General features: G+C 41.1%; 1 protein-coding gene across 1 annotated transcript in view; it reads left to right on the top strand.

Moving 5' to 3' along the window:
* Positions 1-22299, top strand: part of LOC137561393 (chloride anion exchanger-like) — a 130138-nt gene that overhangs the window by 63874 nt on the left and 43965 nt on the right. The window contains exons 7-8 of the mRNA XM_068272688.1: positions 1163-1245; positions 5195-5342. Of these exons, the coding sequence (XP_068128789.1) occupies positions 1163-1245; positions 5195-5342 (231 nt within the window). The remainder of the gene's footprint in view (positions 1-1162; positions 1246-5194; positions 5343-22299) is intronic.

The raw sequence follows: 22299 nt of genomic DNA, 5'->3' as shown, positions 1-22299 counted from the left end.
ACATCAATGGACGGGAAAATCCATTCCCGTTCGTTGATCTAAGCCCCGCAATGATCCGCTGCTTTTCCGCTAAGCAGCGCGATCATTGTGAAAAAAAAAAACTTACCCAGCCTCCTACTACTTCCTCCAAGCTTCCGGAAGGACGCTTGGAGGTCGCATTAAACAAAAAGTTACTGGTGCCATCTTGTGGCCAAATAGTAAAACTACACCCTAAACATTTTTCACATACAAATGAATTAGTTATACACAAAAAATTAACTCATTACCTCCCACACTCCCCACACTTTTTTGTAATAAAAAAAAATTAAAAAATGTACAATTAAAAAAAATACATAAATAGTTACCTTAGGGACTGAACTTTTTAAATATTTATGTCAGGAGGGTACAACACTGTTACTTTATAAACTATGGGCTTGTAATTAGGGATGGACGCAAAACTGAAAAAAATGCACCTTTATTTCCAAATAAAATATTGGCGCCAAACATTGTGATAGGGACATAATTTAAACGGTTTTATAACCGGGACAAAAGGGCAAATACATTTCATGGGTTTTAATTACAGTAGCATGCATTATTTAAAAACTATAATGGCCGAAAACTGAAAAATAATTAATTTTTTCCCATATTTTTCCTATTTTCCCATTAAAACACATTTAGAATAAAATAATTCTTGGCATAATGTCCCACCTAAAGAAAGCCTAATTGGTGGTGGAAAAAACAAGATATAGTTCATTTCATTGTGATAAGTAATGATAAAGTTATAGACAAATGAATGGAAGGAGCGCTGAAAGGTGAAAATTGCTCTGGTGGTCAGGGGGTAAAACCCCTCAGTGGTGAAGTGGTTAAGATATATTTATAGAGTTAGAGAGTAAAGTGTTTGTAGAGTGCCCACATTTTACAATTATTTTTCATGATATTTTCACCATGTGTTCAAAATGAGCAAAGGGAAATGATTTCTAACATTTTTTTTTATCATGCACTAAGCAATGCTGCAATTGGATGTACAAAGCTACAGGTATCTTACACTTTGATTGTGTAAGCAAAGAAAAACCTACCTTTTTCCCTCATTTGCTTCATTTATTTATTTTTCTGGGTTCTGTGTATTGTTTAAGTTTGTCCAATTTTTTTTACTTAATTATTCTTTTTTTTCGTCTTTTATCAGACAATAATTGCTGCTGGTGTGTCCTATGGATTTAATTTTGCAAAAAGATTTAATGTTACCACTGTAGGCTATATTCAAAAAGGGTAAGTGTTTTGATGCAATTTGTTTTCCGTATTAGTTTTGCTGATTTTCATTAAAGGGAGAGTTAAGTTTAAGCAAATTTCTTCAGTCACGGCTAAATGAGAGAAAAGTGGGGAAATCACAATTTGCTTAAAGCACATCTGAAGCGAAAATAAACGTATGAGATAATGAATTGTATGTGTAGTTTGAATAATAAATAGAACATCGGTAGCAAAGGAAAGAGTCTCATATTTTTATTTTCAGTTTTATAGCTTTATTTATAACATTGCATCATAGTGTCACATTGGCAGCTTAGAATCCACACAGAGCAAAAATAATGACTCTTTGAACTTCCCTGCAGTGAAACCTTATCTCAAGCTGTCTCTTACTGTTTCTTGTCTGTTTAAGCTTTTCAGAAAACAGGAGTTCAACCAAGTTGGTGGAATAGTTCAGAGAAGCTTTTTTTACATAGACAACATTTTAAGTGTTTTAACTCTTCCTGTACTGGAATACAATTTGCTATTAATGTTCTGTTTATTATCCATGCTACACAAACAATTAATTATCTCATAAATTAATTTTTACTTCAGATTTGCTTTAAAGATTAAGTTTGTTCATAATAAGACTTAAAGAGAACCAGAGATGATTAAAAAAAAGTTTTATACATACCTGGGGCCTCCTCCAGCCCCATACGCACGGATTGCTCCCACGCCGCCGTCCTCTGCCGCTTGGATCCGCCGGTACCGGGTCCCGTCATTGCCGCGAGTCGGCCAGTTGGCCGGCGGACGCGGCCGATTCTCCGCATCACACGGCGCTCCCTCTATACAAGTACACATGAGGCTGCCTACTGCGCAGCCGCTTGCGTACGGGTATGAAGGGAGCCCCTGTGATGCAGACAATTGGCCGCGTCCGCCGGAAGTGACGGGCCCGGCACCGGCGGTTCCAGGAAGCGGAGGATGGCGGTGTGGGAGCGATCCAAGCTTATGGGGCTGGAAGAAGCCCCATGTATGTATAAAAGCCTTTTTCTATTTTTAAATTGTATTCCTCTCTGGTTCCCTTTAAAGGACCACTATCGTAAAATTTAATGTACATGTAAAAATATACAAATAAGAAGTCCATTTCTCCCCAAGTAAAATGTGCTATAAATTACTTTTCTCATATGCTGCTGTGACTTACAGAAGGTAGTAGAAATCTGACATTACCGACAGGTTTTGGACCAGCTCATCTCCTCATGGGGAGTTCTCAAAGCTTTCTTTATTTTCAAAAGCACTTAGTGAATGGCAGTTGCTTAGTCCAACTGCCAGAATAGTGTACAGCAAGAAGGGAGGTTGGGTAACATATTTATATAAATCCTTTTCCGGGAGTGTCTTTATAAAAAATAAAGGCCATGCTGAGAATCCTCCAAGAGGTGATGTGCTGGTCCAAAACCTATCGGTAATGTCAGACTTCTACTACCTACTGTAAGTGATAGCAATATAGGAGAAAAAGTAATTTATGGTTCATTTTACTCTGGAAGAAACATGCTTCTTATTTGCATGTGTTTACATGTACTTTAAATGTTACACTTTTCCGCGATAGTGTTCCTTTAAGAGTACTTGAGGTTACATTTGACAGAGCCTATAATGAATGAGATCAGATTGGGGGGGGGGGGGATAGTTAGTCCTTTAGTTTCAGATGAGAAACACTTGCAAGCTGAAAAGTTATTCTCAATTAGTCTTTAATACCACATGAAAAAAGCATGAAAATACAGCACAAAAATGTTACCCATATGCATTAATGGTATAAAATATGATTTAAAACAAGCACTTATTGATTTAAATGAATCAACCCTGAAATGAGATAACTCATTAGAATGGTTTAGTGCAGTGGTCCTCAAACTAAGGCCCGTGGGCCGAATGCGGCCCCCTAAGGCTTTTCACTGGCCCACCAAACACAAAATGTATAACTTATAGATGTGGCGCACTGCACATTTAAATATCGGTGGCCTGCATATAGAATAGCTGTGCTGGCACCACCCATCTACATACTGTAGAAGTCAGCGAGCTGTCATTCGCTGGCTTCCAATCCAATTCTGCATCAGGTGACACTGCTGTCCAACTGGACATCAGGTTGTCACCTGAGTATGCTTCACTGTCTGGTGCATTATTGGGGGAATCAATACCTAGATTCAATGTAATGTTTTTCAACATCATTTTACATACAGTATGTTCCAGCCCCCCAGCAGTGTGAAGTATATTGACCCGGCCCTTGACCGAAAAAGTTTGGAGACCCCTGGTTTAGTGAATCAGAGCCATAATGATGTGAGCTTAGAGTTGTAAAACAAGATACTTTTCCTTAGTTTGCCTGTTGCTCTCATGTTTTTGATATAAACATGTTTCGATAAACTGGAACAATTTACTTTTGTCTGCTTGAACTGGCCATACATAGAAAGATCAATTTGATTGCTTAATTAAATGAATCATAAATTTTAATACATGTGTTTCAATATAGCCTCCCATGAACCCCACGTTGTTCATGTTCTTTCACATTCTGCATTCACATATTTTCTGTGATTTTAAATCTGCCAGCTTACTGCTTTTTCCTGCACGATGCACACATTCCTGATTCCTATGTATTTAGAAAATGACGATGCCAAATGTGGAAAATTGTGTGCCAGAAAACGCTAACACAGAGAATCCCCAAAACACCCATTAAAATGGAGGAGCAAGTGTTCTCCCTGCCTTAAAGTAATCCAGAAGTAAATGTGAACAATAAGAAAGAAACATATAATGATAACTATATAATCACCGGTTGCCTTTAATGAAATCTGCACAACAAAGCAATGTTTATTCCAGAGCTACACCCTGGATATATGCCAATTAGTTGTGTTACCAAGAAGATCAGGGCAAAGTCTTCTAGTGTCAGGAGGATGCACCTCCCTTCTGACCTTTAAAGCCTGCCTGCTACCGCTGGGTTTTTACGGTGGTGGATCATTTTACTAATTTAGGGCCCATTCACACTGCATAAAAAAGCAGCATTTTACAGGATGCATAAAAATGCAAAATCTGATGTCAAATGTATCCTATATTATGGAACGTGAATGCAACGTGCACAGACTGGAGCGCAAATGTAGAGTCCCAACCTGCTGCATTCTTCACAACTGCATTATGATTGTGCCACAAACGCCGCAAATCAGACTCAATGAAAGCCTATGGAAACAGACGGTGCTGATCCCCACATGCAAAATGCCAAATTACCTGTCTGATTGATTCCCTTCTGCTGCCACTGACACCCACATTTTGGTCCCAGCAGAAGCATGGGGTGCCCCATTGGTTTGCAAAAAAACAATGGGAATCCTTCTTCAACAGAGAAAATTCTCATTGGTTAATGGTGGACCAATAAGAATCCTCCATGTAGTTAGGTTGGACTCCTGTTGATATTTTACAATCCAACAGGAAGACCCATGCTTCTGCCAGGCTTCATTTGGTTTCAGGACAAGTGGCGGGTGGCGGATGAGTGGATGGGTGGTGTCAAAAATGCAGCAGATGCAAAATGGCCAGTGTGTGAATGACGCCAGCACATCCTAAGTGGATGTGCTTACCACTCTGATTCTGCAAGGGAAAGTCAACACTATTTTAGTTTGCTTCAATCTCTGTATTTGCTGGAAATTGTTGTCATGCAGTTTTCACCTGCTGTAAGGTAACTGTAGATCAGGTTCTTTATCATTATATCACTCTGCTTCTTGGTAACTTGAAAACAAATGTAAAAACAGTATGGCTGCACTGACTTTCTCTCACGACGCAGTAAATGGCATGGTTTACAGAGGAAGTATTATAACAAGAATGAGAGAAGTAAGTGGGGCTAGAACTAGTGTGTGCTTTTTTGTATATATATAATAAGTGAGATTCACTTTAAATTCAGGTTCCTCTAGTTACAGAATGTCAGAGTGCTATGAGACAAGAATATACTAATACAAGTCAATAATTTGTACAGGTATCAGCCTCCTATAGCTCCAAGTATAGCTGTTTTTCAAGAATGTGTTGCCAGTTCATTCTCTATCGCTATTGTTGGATTTGCGGTGGCTTTTTCTGTTGCAAAGGTTTATGCAATCAAGCATAATTATACTATTAACGGTAATCAGGTAAGGTATTTTTTTTTTTTTTGTCGGTATCATAGCAGTTGCTTAACAAGAATAATACATCTACCACTCTCTTATTATTTCAATGCATTTATCTTGTCTGATATTTATGTACTAATACATGTACAACTGGGTGACAGACAGCTGTTTGTATTTGACATACATACAGTACATGTGAACTGTTACCCGGTGAAATGGTTGTAATTCTCACTCTGCTCAGCCACTTTCCTGGTATTATTTTTAATCAAAATACCAGGTCTGTTGTGACGGTGATTACAACAAACTAGTAGAAGAAATTTTACATTTGAATCAAAAGTCAACTTAAATGAAATAATCTTTATGTTTTAGAATAGTTTACTGATGACATATAAGAATATTGGCCTGCTGTTACTGCAGGGTGAACAGTTCATGCACCACCACTGACATATATGGGCTGATACGTAAGCTTTTAGTTCTAGTGTCAATAAAAAAGATGGTGGGTCTTAATTTAAGGATGGCTGCTTTTTTATTATTCTTTATTATTAAATACTGACATTAGACATCTGCATGACAGACTCATGGGCTCAATTCTGGTAGCGTTTAGTAGATAATTACCTCATGGAATTTGATTTACCTCATGATGAAAATAAACGTTAGAATTCTGGTAGTTTAAGTAAAGTTTTACCTCATGTAATTTCATGAGGTAATTCATGTGGTAATTTTCAACTAAAAATGTGTGGTATTTAGTAGTGAAATACCTCACACTTCAATTCTGAAGAGAAATAAGGTGCGTGTTTGCATGTCTTTTACCTCACATAATTAGACCTACCTCTACCACATGATAAATGTAGTGCTGTGACAGAATTGTGATATCTGTCACATAACATGCATAACATGGAGCCTTTTCAGCTTGATCTGAAATAAGTACAAGTGATCTGACCAACGAATCCCCCCCCCCCCCCAGCTTCCATTTTGTTATAAAAAAGAAAAAGTGCTCCAAACCCTGTACAATCCTTCATCTGCCGCGCCCCCCCTCAACATTGCCATTCCCCAACCATTGGTTGGAAAAAAAAGTAAAAATGCTCCAACCCACAGCCTCTATTTTTTATACAAATTAAGTAAAACTGCGGCAAACACCAATTCCCCCCCCCCCCCCTTCCTCCTCTGGTTAAAAGTGCTCTGAGGCCCCCCCCAGCAGCCTCCAAAGTAAAGGTGCTGTAACCCCCCCCCCCCCCCCAGACCCTCAGCCTCTAAAAGTAAAAGTACTCACACCCCCAGTCTCTCAATGTGCTGACCCCTCCCCCAGCCTCTAAAAGTGCTCCGACCCCTCCCCCCAGCCTCTAAAGGTAAATGAGCTGGATTTTTTTCTTTTTTTTTTCTTTTTTTTATAATGGATGCCTATAAATTTACTTTTCATAGGTTGTTACATAATCAAATACACCTTCCCTTCTTTTTTTTTTTAAAAAAAAACATCTTCAGAAGACTATCCTAACTTATGGAAGACAATTAAAGACTATTACTTATTTGCTGCAGGCTTACCACTGAAATACCTCATGTTTTACCTCACTCTATGCATTTACCTCATGTTTTTTTTATTCAAGTTTTTATTAAGAAGTAAAAGCTTGATACATATTAACTTGCACTAATTAATATACAGTGTACAGAATGTAACAACAGTGTCCAATATAAAGAAATACAAACTTAAGTTACAACATTACCAATACAAGGAAACCCCAGGGTATCCCTTTTAACATGAGCAGCAGATTAAAGTGAATCTGGAGTGGTGGTGGGGATTACCAAGCTCCCCAATCATCCTACCATTCCTCTGAGGGAAGCCCTGGAATGTTACAATTATCAGATAACTTCTTAAGGACTTTTTTGTTTATTTATAAAGAGAATACCTAAGGGAGGTAAGAGAGATAGAGAGAAAATGAAGAAAGTAAAGAAAAAGAGTAGGAAGAAAGAGAGCAGATCGAGTGTCTGGATTATGCTTTTTAGTTATGAGACTATGGAGACCATACAAGTCTAGGGTGCATATACCCCTAGTTCTCATCTAACTGAACCCTGCTCAATTCACAAACAGAGGAGATCTCTCCCAAATCTTATTAAATCTGTGTATAGTGTCCGACAGTTGAGCAGTAAGGTATTCTAGTTTATAGACATAGGCCACTCTATTCAGATACTCCTGCTTAGAAGGACAGGAGGTCTTTTTCCAATATAAAGCAATCAGACATCTAGCGGCTGTTAAATAGTGATTCACTAATCTCTGGGTATGCGCCCCGATTTTAGGAATTGGTTTGCCCAGAACGCATATCCAGGGATTCTTTCGGAATCTCTAAGTCTATCTGGGAGTGTATAGTATCAATAATCATTGCCCAATAATTCTGGATTTTTGGACACTCCCAGAATAAGTGGAACATTGAGCCAATTTGACCACATCCCCGCCAACATAATGGAGATACATTAGGATAACATTTGTGCAGCCTTTCCGGGGTTCTGTACCATAACATTAATATCTTGTAAATGTTTTCTTTAGTAGTAACACATAACGAGGTTTTGGCAATATTACACCAAATTTTTTCCCATTGCTGGATTGTGGTGTTTGTATTACATACCAAGTCCCAGTATCTCATGTAATTCAGATTAAAATCCGACTGATCCTTCTTTGGGCTGTTGATCCACGTGTACAGATGTGATATGATTCCTTTAGATGTGGGGCCCATCTCCCATATTCTTTCTAAATCAGTCTTAGCAGGGAAAGTCAATGTTGGAGAGAGTGAATATAAAAAACTTCGAATCTGTAGATATTGCAGAAAATGTGAGTTTGACAGGTTTAAACGTTTCTTCAGAACTTCAAATGAGTACAAACGTTTGGTGAAAGGATCCAATATGTCCTCAATCCTTAGGACTTGACTGAGTTTCCATTGGGTAAAGGAAAGATCTGAAATTCCTGGCAGGAATTGTGGATTACCAAACAATGGTTGAAGTCTTGTGTCTTTAGTAAATAAGGTCAATGATCTGTGTAGATGTCTCCAGAGTTTTAAGTTAACAGTGATCGAGGTGAGTATTTTAGTATCGGGAGGTGCTATTCTGTCTATGGACACTAAAGCTGAGCTAGGGTGCCAGGGTAAAAATTGCTTGAATTCTATTTTTGCCCACGGGGCGTGGGGGATCCTAGAGCCCCACGCTATCATCTGCCTAAGCTGACAAGCTATATAATAGTTATAGACATTTGGAACCGACAGACCCCCGAATTGCCTTTGGAGCATAAGAGTACTTCTAGCTATTCTTGGAGGTCTGTGGTTCCAGATGAAATAAAAGAGCGTCTTTTGCAGGGGATCAAAGAAAGAGCGTGGAAGCCATAGAGGCATAACGGACATTAGGTATACCAACTTTGGCAAGGAATTCATCTTAAATGAGGTCATACGACCTATCCAGGAGATTGGGTATGTATCCCATTTCGTGAGATCCCTGATAATTCTCTGGATTGTCGGTGTGATATTCAGCCGTGCCGCCTCCTTAGTGTTTCTAGGTATAAGAACCCCCAGATATTTTAGGTTGTTTGATTGGATTCTGTAGGAAAATTTGTCTCTCATAATAGAACTCTCCACAGAAGATAGGAAAAAAGGTAAAATTTCTGATTTTGAATTATTAATTTTATAATTAGAGTAGCTACCAAATTCTTTAATTTCCTTCTGCAATACAGGCAGAGAAAGCATGGGTCTAGATAACGACAAGAGAACATCGTCTGCAAATAACGATATTTTGTAGGTGGAATCCCCATGTTCTATGCCCTTTATGTCAGGGTTGCCCCTAATCCTAGCCGCCAAAGGTTCTATAGTTAAAGCGAATAATAAGGGGGACAAGGGACAACCCTGACGGGTACCGTTTGAAATAGAGAAGTAATCATGTGGGTTTGAATAGGGTATTTTTAGGGCTACTTTTGGGGAGGAATAGAGCTTGAATATCACATTCAGAAAAATTCCAGAGAATCCCATCTGTGTGAGACATTGATACAGAAAAGGCCAACTCAAACGGTCAAAAGCCTTCTCTGCATCAAGGCTCAGTAAGATCGAAGGTATCTGGTTATGGTTAATTAAGTCCACAATGTTAAATGCTCTTCGTACATTATCCCCCGCATATCTCCCCCTAATAAATCCCACCTGGTCCGGGTGGATTAACGAGGGCATGAGGAGTGATAACCTGTTTGCAAGTATTTTAGTGAATAATTTCAAGTCCACATTTAATAGAGAGATTGGTCTATAGTTCCTATGGTCCAGGGAATCTTTTTGCGGTTTGGGGATAACAACCATATGTGAGTGTAAAAGAGAAGGGGGAATATTTTCTGTTATTAAGAATGCATTAAACAGGTGCGTTAATTTTGGAATCAGTATATCAGCATATTTTTTATAGTAAGCCCCCGTGAATCCATCCGGACCAGGTGATTTGTGTGGTTTCAGTGTTTTCAGAGTCTCCACAACCTCTTCTCTACTGATAGGTTTATGAAGTGTCGAAGCCTGGGATTCAGATAGCCTGGGGAGTCCACATTCCCTCAAATATTTTTGGATTTCTAATATGGAAGGATTTAAAGAAGGATCTGAGTCCTGTAAATTATATATAGAGGCAAAGTAATTTTTGAAGATGCTGGTTATTTTTCTAATATCATGCTGTATGATCCCTTGATTATCCCTCAATGTGAAAACCGCATTTCTTGATTTCATTTCCCTTAATTTTTTTGCTAACATTGTATGGGCCTTGTTTCCTTTGTCATAAAATAACTGACGTGTAAATAGGATGGATCTTTCTACCCTTTTAAACTGAAGTTCCGAGAGTTCGTGCCTTACTAATTGTAGTTGTGAATATGTTTCAGGTATCGGATTCTGTTTAAAACTTTCTTCCAGTGAGATTAATTTGGGGTATAGGGAGTCTATAGCTAGTTGAGCATCTCTTTTACGTTTAGATGCCAGTGCTATAATTTTCCCTCTTATCGTAGCTTTATGCGCCTCCCATAATATTCCTAATGTTTCTACTGAACCCTCATTATGTCTGAAAAATTCCTGAATGGCTTCTAAAATCTCTGTGGAAACATAAGCATCATTAAGTAAGCTATTATTCAATTTCCATGCTGATGGTATCTGACCCGCCCCAGCTAAATGTAGTTCTATGTCCAGGGGAGCGTGATCCGACCAGGATATGGGGCCTATATTAGCTTTTTTCAGAGCCGAGAGTAGAGTAGGTGTTATAAAGATGTAATCGATCCTGGAAAAAGTTCCATGGTTATGCGAATAAAAAGTGAAATCCTTATCTAAAACATGTAGGACTCTCCAGGCATCCAGCAACCCATATTCCTTTAAAAGTTCCCTGAACTTACGGGAATTTTTACAAATTTCAGAAAAGTTTAGCGGCTTAGTAGTGGATTTTCTGTCACTGGTGGGGGAAAAGACCAAATTAAAATCTCCGCCTAATATTATATTAGAACAATTGAAAGCTGTTACTTTCTTTAATACTTTATCTATAAAGGAGATCTGGCCTTCATTTGGTGCATATACTGAAGCTATAACTATTGTCACCCCATGAAGAGAGCCTTTTAAAATAATAAATCTTCCACCAGGGTCACAGTATGTATCAGATACCACGAATTATGTCTAATTAATATCGCTACGCCTGCTTTTTTAGTCGGCGCACTAGCCAAAAACGCCACAGGGTAGCTTTTACTTCTTAGAAATCCCTGACCTTTATTAGAAAATCTGGTTTCCTGGAGTAAAACAAAGTCCGCCTTTGAACGCTCCAGGTCTTTTAGTGCAAGATACCTTTTGCGAATTGAGTTAAGACCCTTTGCGTTTAATGTTAATGTTTTAATCATTTTTTAAAAGGTGGGTATGCGCGTATCTGATATCATAATTACCCTTCCGGAAACCAGCTTCGTCATTTACCTTCATAAACCTTAATGTATCTATATGATCCAGACACTCAGAAAACAAAAGAAGAGAGAAGAATGAGAACAGAAGAAAGAAATTAAAGGAATAGCAGAAGAAAGAGGAAGACCCCGCCCTAAAATGGCGGTGTGCATCTGTTGCTTGTGATTGCGAACAACCTGTTAAAAAAAATATTAAACATAGCAAACAGTGCAACAATCTAAATTTTATGGGAAGTGAAACGTCCCATTGGGTATGACCCGCTTCATACCCGTATTGAGGAAGCATGGAACACTCACCAACGTGGTTATGCCCAGCTCGTCGCCTCCCTCAGGGCCCGGAACTCCCTAGACCTTTAACTGCTGTTTAGTATTACCTATGCAGTAAATGACTCAACACATTTGTTATTAAAAAATTAGCATGTTTTTCTAATATAATGATGGCACCCTAGCTAAACCTCTCCATTTTTGGGTGAAGGATATGCAGGGGAAAGCAGAGGAGGATTAACGTTATCCTGAGGAGATTCTTTCTCTGGAGTTTTCGGGAGAGTGAGCCCCAGTCCTTTCAACAGGTCCCCAGCATCCACGGGGTCGGATATTGCATGGTAGACTCCTTCCTTTACCACTATTAGCTTAAATGGATACCCCCATCTGTACGGTATACCTTTTTCCCGCAATAATGTAGTTACCGGCCGTCGTTTACGGCGTTTTGCCAAAGTGATAGAGGAAATGTCACTCATGATTTGTATTTTAGTGTCCAGATAAAGATATGATTGCATATTTCTGGTGGCCAGCGATATAATTTCCTTTGCTTCATAATAATGAAATCGCACAATTATATCCTTCAGTTGTGGGGCTCCCGGAGGTCTCGGGCCTAGTGCACGGTGTGCTCTATCAAGCCTCCATAACTCTTTCGGAGTATCCGGGGACAGTGAGATACACAGATCAAGTACATACTGTTTGATGTCCTGTGGGCGGACAGTGTCTGGTACTCCTCTCAGCCTCAAATTCTGTCTCCTGTCCCGGTTCTCCTGATCTTCCATTGAGCGGTGAAAGGTGGAAACCGACTCTAAAAGAGCCTGGAGTTTTCCGCTTCAAGATAGTCACAGCGCTGTTGTAGTGTCGTCATCTCTTTTTCCAATATGGATGTTCGTGACAGTGCCGACGATAAATCCGTCTTCAGCTCCTGTATTGCCTCTGTTATCGAAGCCTTCACTGAAGTCGTAACCTTGGCATATAGGTCTGCGAGGCAGCCTTCCAGCACCTCTTTGGTGATATATCCTGTGACGGATTCCGACTGCACCTCTTTCGCCGCCATCTTTGGAGAGGAACGCGGACTAGGCCTTAGCAGGTAATGATCGAGCGTACGGTGTCCTCCTCGCTTTCTTCCTCTTTTCCTGCCCATAAATCGGGGGCTGGCTTGTTCCCCCACCTGATGCTGATTAATTTGGGTGCCCGTGATGGGATTTATGATGTAAAAGGGCTGTTAATCCGGACCATCGGGAGGAGCTCCTCGCCTAGGCAGCCATCTTGGATTGCGGCACGCATGCGCCTCCATTTACCTCATGTTTTACCTCCTGTTTTACCTCATGTTCGGAAATGGAGAAAAATCTTTCAGAATTGATAAAAGAAGAGGAAAATACCTCATGAGGTATTTTACCTACAAAAAAATATTTACCTCACATAGCTACCAGAATTGAGCCCATTGTCTGTCCAAAATCCTTTATTGTTTCAAGGTTCATCGAGATCATCTCCTCACAGCATAACGTTCTCCAATAGGCTATACTCAAGTCCAGATTTATACATTTTCCACCTCTAGGCCTACTTTTTTGTTACTGTTCTTCTATGTGCAGCAGTCACCTTCCAATTCCATGTGAAGCTTCCTCTTCCATCTATGTTTTCCTAGCAGAATACAACTACACAGGGCATGGGAGGTATAGAAAGAGGTCAATGGTTTATGTATTTTAACTCTGGGACACTTAAAGTCTATATGGCTGATATTGTGGTGAAACCCCTCCCACAGTGTGATGTCAGGACCATGGTCCTGGCAGTTTCCTGTCTCTGAGCCTCATTGCATTGTAGGCAATACATTCTATATCCAACTGCCAAGCAAGCAGTATATCTATCTGTCCATAGAGTTCTTGGTAAATACAAATTCTGCAGAGATTACCTGCGAGTACTAAAGATGTTGTTGCCTGTGATACATTTCATAAAGTAATTCAGGGAGAGGAAAGATTTTACAATGGGCAAACACTGGTTAAATAAATTATAACGTAATATTGTAAAAAATAAGCAATTTTATTAATAATGTATTTTCACTTCCTCTTTAATAGACTGCCATTGAGCAGAGACAATAGAATTTTCAATCTACTTTGCAAATGTTTAAATGTAAAATAAAGCCACAGGATATCTAAAAAAATCATTGTTGGGAGTAAGAGAAAAAATAAAATTGTGTATCTCATCAGTTTATTTTCACCTCGGGTTCACTTTAAAGGATCTTGTAATAAATATTTGTTGGTTGCTATGGGCAACAACGCTACACCTTCGTTCGGCACCATATCACAGGAAGTGTGATAACTCCACACTCATCACAGCAAACAGCATAGGAGATAGAACTTCCCAGACGTCGTCAAAGTTTCAGTAGTTTATTTGTAAAACAAATATACAGATGTGTTCATCAGCAATCTTATATCTTTGTTACATGTTACTTCGGGAAAGCAAACGGTCTGTAGAATTTTATGTGTTCCATGCAGACTTGGTCTATCCCTAGAAGACTAGACCAGGCTTTCTCTTTTGTTACATCTATGCTAGTTGCACTTAGGTCTATATACAGCATACAGATAATGTAGAAGGAAAGTAGAAACAGAAGTAAAAAGTAAAGTCATACGTGAGAAGTCCCCTCGGGAGCCCATGTTGGCTATTCTTATACTAGATTCTAAAGAGTTAAATGTGACATCATCCAGCAGGGATGGTCCAGTCCCCATCACATGCAATTGGCTGATAATAGCATGTGATGGATGACCCTTTCCTCTACTTGTACCCAGTAATTGGGTAAAATGTTTCCTGGCTATTGTTTACCTTTAGGAAATATGAAAACACTCAATGTTTACAGCAAAGGCTGCCTGGATGTCTGTACATCGAGGACAGATAAGCCCTCTGGCCTTGTGCAGTCAGAAGCACAATGTTCTCCAGTGCTTCTAGAAATCCTCCTTAAAGTGGTCTAACACCCAGCATTTCAACTTTGCTTTAAAAGATTGCTTACAGCTTATAAACTATTATGCCAGATTTTTTTTTCAGCAGAAATTCACTGAATGGATTAAACATGACATTTTAGTGCTGCATTTAGCTAGAAATGCTCCTCGTGCTTGCTTGTTTAGTTACAAATGTATCTATCTACAATGTAACAAACAAACACTGCTCTTAGGCCTAGTGCACACCGGAGCGTTTCTGCTGCGGTTTGCGATCTGCTTGCGGGTGCGGATCCGCTAGGGTAATGTATTTCAATGGGCTGGTGCACACCAGAGCGGGAGGCGTTTTGCAGAAACGCATACTCCCGGGCTGCTGCAGATTTTGGATTGCGGATGCGTTTCTGCCTCAATGTTAAGTATAGGAAAACCGCAAACCGCTCTGAAAAACGGCACTTCAGAGCGGTTTGCCAGGCGTTTTTTGTTACAGTAGCTGTTCAGTAACAGCTTTACTGTAACAATACATAAAAACTACTATACTAAAACCGCTACACAAAACCGCAAAACGCTAGCTGAAACGCTGCAGAAAAATAAGAAAAAGCGTTTCAAAATCTGCTAGCATTTTGCGGATCTGCTAGCGGTTTTTGGTGTGCACTAGGCCTTAGAGAACAAAGAGGGCTTCCCCGGCAGGCTTTTCAAAGGTCTATTTGTATAACAAATAAAGATACATTTTGTAACTAAAGATAAGAACGGATGCGGATTCCTAGTTCGATCCAACACTAAAATGTCATGTTTAACCCATTCAGTGAATTTCTGCTTAAAAAAAAATCTGGCATAATAGTTTGTAAGCTGTAAGCAATCTTTTAAAGCAAAGTTGTAATGCTGGGTGTTAAACCGCTTTAACCTATTTTGGTTCCTGGACGTAGTTTCTACGTCCAGGAACCATGCGCGCTACCGCGCGCTCCCGCGGCCAATCGCGCGCGTGCACGCGCACTCCCGGCCGCGGATTCGGTAGCCAGGTAATCAATGTATCGGGCTACGGTGCCCGATCATTGATTCCTCTCCCTCGCTGAAAAAGCGACAGCTTCTCTCAGAAGCTGCGCTTTTTCTGGCCGTTCCCTTCCCGATGCGTCACTGTAAGCGTATGTTACGCTTAGAGTGACGTCATGTAAACAAACTCATGGCCGCCATCTTGTGGCCAAAAAGTAATACTACACCTGTAAAAAAAACAATTTTTAAATTAACACACATTTACATTATAAATCTATTGTTTACCTCCCACCCTCCCAAAACTACCCAAATAAAATGTTTACAATTAAAAAAAAAACCATTACAATAAAAAAAAAAACATGTAAATATTTACCTAAGGGTCTAAACTTTTTAAATATCAATGTAAAGATGAAATATTTCTATATTTTTTTTATTTTAAACTTGTAAATAGTGATAGATGCAAAACGGAAAAAATGCACCTTTATTTCCAAATAAAATATTGTCGCCATACATTGTGATAGGGACATAATTTTAACAGTGTTATAACCGGGACATATGGGCAAATACAATACGTGAGTTTTAATTATGGAGGCATGTATTATTTTAAAACTATAATGGCTGAAAACTGAGAAATAATGAATTTTTTCAGTTTTTTCTTATTCTTCCTGTTAAAATGCATTTACAGTAAAGTGGCTCTTAGCAAAATGTACCCCCCCAAAGAAAGCCTAATTGGTGGTGGAAAAAACAAGATATAGATCAGTGCATTGTGATAAGTAGTGATAAAGTTATAGGCTGATGAATGGGAGATGATCATTTCTCACGTGAAAACGACGGAACCTGAATGGGTTAAAGGGAGACTTTCTGCAAATCAAGTCTTTTAACTAACCTCAGTTAAAGTAACTGAGGCATAAGAATTCAAGCATTTCATACTTAAATTCTAACAGATTATGTATAAATACATCAGAGGGCAATATAATAGCTTGGCGGATGAGCTTTTTGTCCCTAGGCCTTCTCAAAGGACTAGAGGACATGATCTGCGCATGGAGGAAAAACGTTTTAGCCATTTATTTAGGAAAGGGTTCTTTATAGTAAGAGTGATTAAGATGTGGAATGCATTGCCACAGGAAGTCGTTATGGCAAACTCTATACCTGCATTTAAAGGGGGCTTAGATGCTTTCCTTGCGTTGAAAGACATCCATGGCTACAATTACTAGGTAATGCCTAATGATGTTGATCCAGGGATTTTATCTGATTGCCATCTGGAGTCGGGAAGGAATTTTTCCCTTTAGGGGCTAATTGGACCATGCCTTGTAAGGGTTTTTTCGCCTTCCTCTGGATCAACAGGGATATGTGAGGAAGCAGGCTGGTGTTGTACTTTATACTGGTTGAACTCGATGGACGTATGTCTTTTTTCAACCAAAATAACTATGTAACTATGTAACTATGAAGTTAGGGATGCTCATTCGGATTCCGCGGAAATGCAATTTCCGAAATTCCTATCGGAAATTGCATTTCCGCATCGGAATGCGGAAATCGGTAATGCAAGTGCGTTAGGCGGATTTCCGCCAGAAATCGCGGAAATTTCCGCCGGAAATCGCGGAAATTCCGCCCGACTTTAACATCAATTTTCTCAAAAACTATAAGGTCTTTTTGAAAACTTTTTTTTGCATCTTGTTCAGAAGATTCTGTTTAATAAATCCTGACATAGGGGGCTTTGCTATTAACCACTAAAGTTGGCGGATTTTTACTGTAATGTAAAATGCAGAAAATCTGCTTCTGTCTATTTTCTGCATTTACATGACAGTAAAAATAGCAAAGCCCCCGTATGACCTAGAAACACCAAATTTTCAGGGTTTATTAAACAGAATCTTCTGAACAAGATGCAAAAAAAAAGTTTTCAAAAAGACATTATAGTTTTTGAGGAAATCAATGTTAAAGTCGGGCGGAATTTCCGCGATTTCCGGCGGAAATTCCGCATTGGAATGCGGAAATTGGTAGCGGAAAGCGGAATCGGTATTTGGCAATGGCGGAATGCGGAATTACCGCGGAATCGGAAATTGGCATTTCCGACCATCCCTACTCGAAGTACTTATACATACAACTTTAAATGACGTGAATGCATAGGTAACTTTTTCTGTAAATGTCTATTGCCCCCTTGTGTGTAATGGAAATATTACATCTATCACACTGTCTCTAAAAGTAGCCATTCACCATGTGATTTTCATTTCAAAGATTGGATGTTAGGTTCATTATAAGCATTCAATTTAATGAAAATCAAAGCACAAATGATGTATGGGAGTCTTGTTTAGACACTATGGGCCATATCCCATTCAAGGTGATAAGTAGCTTGCAGATGCGAGCTACTTATCACCTTGCCATCGCGCAAGGATTACCGGAAAATCCTATTGCCCATATCCTTTGCGCGATGGCCGACCGTTAAGGAGCATTACTCAGGCGAAAGCCTGAGCGATGCTCCCTATTACCGGGCGATGAGGAGTGAGGTTTATGCTGTAGTGCTGTCCATCAGCACCACGGCCTCACTCCCCACACATGCGCACTCGCCCGCCGAACATCGCCGACATCTTCCGCCGCAGCATCTGGGGGTCTCCTTTAATAAGGAGACCCCCAGAGCTCCCCGTCGGGTCGCCGCACACTGAAGAAGCCTCCCATGTAGCTGCACTGGCACCCCTGCTGGCATACATACCGCCGCAGATCACCCGACGCCTCTCGCCGCAAAATCCGTCATATAATTACACAGTACAGTACAGTAATTACTGTCCGCATAGAAGGAGCCCGGGCAAAGCATCTTTGAATCTGCGGCTCCCCATTGGTCTGCTGTCTGAACCAATAAAATGGCTCACACAGCGGACCATTTGGGAGCCCAGGCTGCAGATTCAAAGATGCTTTGCCCGGGCTCCTTCTATGCAGACAGTAATTACAGTGTAGATAATTACATAACGGATTTTGCGGCGAGAGGCATCGGGTGATCTGCGGCAGTATGTATGCCAACAGGGGTGCCGGAGCAGCTACATGGGGGGCTTCTACAGTGTGCGGCGACCCGACGGGGAGCTCTGGGGGTCTCCTTATTAAAGGAGACCCCCAGATGCTGCGGCGGCGACGTGCGTTAGCCGGTTTAGACCTGCTTTTTGGAGGTCTAAGCTAACGCTCATGTCTGCCGGGAAGTATCGCTTCCCGGAGGCATGATTAGGGTAATTGGATAACGTGTTAAGAACTCGCTGGGCTTTTATATCGCTCAAAGGAGTTCTTTTCCACCTGGGGGGTCTAAAGTTTTATAAGATTAGGCGATGCCCCCATCGCCTAAGTTAAGAACTCGCCAGTGCTTAGCACTGGCGAGTTCAACAATAGAATATGGCCCTATGGCTTCAATTCATCAAAGGCTGCTCGATAACAAAATCCCAGTCGTTAAATTACTGTATTCGGTATTTTACACTTCACTGTGCTAATTCATCAATATTTTCCCATGTGCGGTAGATGTTCATTAAAGTGAGTGTTTACCATTTTAAAAATAAAAAAGTCGGATACTCACCTAAGGAGAGGGAAGGCTCGGTCCTAATGAGCCTTCCCTCTCCTCTCTCGGTCCCCGGTCCCGTGCAGGATCCCCCGTGGCAGTATTCGACCAGTTCGGTCAAATACTGCCACTTCCGCATGCCGAAGGGAGCTTTCGGAAGCCTTCGGGAGCACTCGGGCTCCCGAAGACGGGCCGCTCCATACTACGCATGCGCAAGCGCCCTCTATGACGCACTCGGACGTGCGTAGTATGGAGCGGCCCGTCTTCGGAAGCCCAAATGCTCCCGAAGACCTCCGAAGTTCCTGCGGCGGCGGACGCGAACGGGGGAGCCAGCGCAGCACCGAGGGCATGGGAGAGGAGAGGGAAGGCTCATTAGGACCGAGCCTTCCCTCTCCTTAGGTGAGTATCTGACTTTTTTATTTTTAATGTGGTACCCATTGGCTTTAAGTTACCAAACTACTATGGCTTCAATTCATCAAAGGTTGTTCGATAACAGCAGAGCAGTGCAGAGCAGCTTGGAATGTCTCTGTGTTTTTACAAGCTGCCTTACAATAGAAGGCATCCAGACATCCCTTTAGATGTAAACATGTGTTACATTTACTGTTTTTTATACTGCCTCTGCTGCTCTGAATCTGTCCATCAGTCTTTCTTAACATTTTACTTAATTGCCACAACGTAGATGAACTTCCTGGAGACATTACAAATGCCATGCTTGTTGATTTTACAACTAGAAACTTTGCATTTTCAAACAGGGACTCAAAGGGTTACACTACCGAAGGGCATCTGGAAAATATATTTTGTCCCTTCTCTCTGCTCACTGCCTGGGGGGTCTGAAAGCTTGTTCCACTGGAGAAGCCTGTGCGACCTATCAGCGGCACTTGCAGGAGAACAGAGGCTGTTTCTATTGGCTGCCTGCTCCTGTCAATCATGAGGACATACACAGGAAGGCATTCAAAGCTTGTTACGGACAGGGGAGAGCTGGAGATAGTCACCAAATGTGTTAGCGAATGCTGTAACTTGATGAATTGACATTTACTGACATTTGCTGACGTGTTGAGCACAAGTTGGTAATTTATCTCATACATTGCTCTGTAATTTCAGCTTTTCATGCGGTAACAGCTTTGATGAATTAACATTTTCTTAAGTGCTCCGTAAAGTCAGCTGTTTTCAGCATTACCGAATGCGGTAATGCTTGATGAATTGAAGCCTATGTTACAGAATTTATTTTTGCTTGTCTGTTTTGAGCACTGGGTACTGCAGGTGCAAAGAGAGTGCGACTACTGCACTGAGGATTATACTTTATTTGGAGTCTTGTTTAGACACTATGTTACAGAGCTTATTTTATCTGGGTACGTCTTGCTTGTCTGTTTGAAGTCAGATAAATTACTTTGTAAATGACCTTGTCGGGTACCCCTTATCCAGCCACTTTCTGCAGCTCTTACTTCCAGAACTGTAGGCTGCAATCTTCTCACAGAGTTCTGCTTATGTCCTCTGTGAAATAGCATGAGGATGTGGAGAAAAGCAGTAGGAGACCCTCTCATTGAGGGATCATGGTGGGCACTCAAGGTTTTATTATTTAATTTTTTTGTGTTTTTCTTTTTTTGCGGCGGATTGGTGGCGGGGGTGGTTAAGGAGTGGTTAAGGTGAGCCATGGGGTTGGGGAGTGGTTAAGGTTAGCCATGGGGGCTGGTTAAGGTTAGCCACGGAGGGTGGATAAGCTTAGCTGTGGGGGGCAGATGCTTAAGGTTAGCTGTGTTGGTTGCTTAAAGTGGATCCGAGATGAACTTTTACTCATTGCATAATTGTTTTCCTTTCCTATTGTTTATAGGGCATTCCTCAAGCCAAATACTTTTTTGTTATTGTTTTAATACTCTAATTCTCTATAAACTAAACAAGCCTCGCCCACAGTTTTTCAGAGAGCCTTGACAGTAGCAAGGGCTCATGGGAGCTCAGTCTGGGCAGGAGGAGGGGGAGGTATTACTAGCCAGAGATTTCAGAGGCAGAGGGGAGGAGGGGGGAGGAGGGGGATTAGGTTTTTTTCACAGAAGATGCAGATAAGGTTGCCTGTTTGTAATGTTTACAAACAACATGGCTGCTGTCGTATCACAGGAAGAAATAATCATATTCTATTGAAGCTGCTTGCAGCTAGATTTGCTGTGTAAACTATCTAAACTTTAGATAAGATATATAGACAAGTTACTTGTTATAGTTAGTTATACATTTCAGATCCGCTTTAAGTTTAGCTGTAGGGTGGGGGGTTAAGGTTAGGCATCGTTAGAGGGAGTGTTTAATGTTGGGTTCTATTCAGCTCTCATTGCTGAAAAAGACCCTTTTTCGGCTTCACTGTGCGCCCTTTTTCCTTTTTCACCGTGCACACTTTTTGCATAGACACCTCATTGAGCCTGCTGTTAAAGTTTCACTTACCTGGGGCTTCTACCAGCCCCATGCAGCCATCCTGTGCTCTCGTAGTCAATTACTGCTGTTCCAGTCCCCCGCAGTCAGCTTGCTGACCTCGGAGGTCGGCGGGCCACTTGCGTACATTTTTATGCATTCCCGCTAGTGCAGGAACAGTAACACATACATTTTTACGCGTTAGTGGTTCCACGCATAAAATGTATGTGTTACTGTTCCTGCACTAGCGGGAATGCGTAAAAATGTATGCAAGTGGCCCGCCGACCTCCGAGGTCGGCAAGCTGACAGCGGGGGACTGGAGCAGCAGTGATTGACTACGAGAGCACAGGATGGCTGCATGGGGCTGGTAGAAGCCCCAGGTAAGTAAAACTCATTTTTTTTTTTTGCCTGGATATTTCCTTTAACTCCATCAGCTCAAATGTGTCAGTTCACGTTACCTTTTTTTTTTTTTTTTTTTTACTGGATCTTTACTCCAAATACACTTTTTACACAAAAATATAACATTTGAGCAGATGGTGTATTAACCTCCCTGGCGGTTTATTTATTTTGCCAGGGAGGCTGCAATGTGTTTTTTTTTTAATTAAAAAAAAAATATTTCATGCAGCCAACTGAAAGTTGGCTGCATGAAAGCCCACTAGAGGGCGCTCCGGAAGCGTACTTTCGATCGCCTCCGGCAATCGAAAGTAACAAGATAGGCCGCAATGAGCGGCCTATCTTGTTTCGCTTTCCTCGTCGCCATGGCGACGAGCGGAGTGACGTCATGGACGTCAGTCGACGTCCTGACGTCAGAGCCGCCCGATCCAGCCCCTAGCGCCGGCCGGAACTGTTTGTTCCAGCTGCGCTGGGCTCGGGCGGCTGGGGGGACCCTCTTTCGCCGCTGCACGCGGCGGATCGCCGCGGAGCGGCGGCGATCGGGCAGCACACGCGGCTGGCAAAGTGCCAGCTGCGTGT

This window comes from Hyperolius riggenbachi, chromosome 3 (genome assembly GCF_040937935.1).
Source record: "Hyperolius riggenbachi isolate aHypRig1 chromosome 3, aHypRig1.pri, whole genome shotgun sequence".
Lineage (NCBI taxonomy): Eukaryota > Metazoa > Chordata > Amphibia > Anura > Hyperoliidae > Hyperolius > Hyperolius riggenbachi.
The sequence above is the reverse complement of the archived record's forward strand: the minus strand, read 5'-3'. Positions and strand labels throughout refer to the sequence as shown.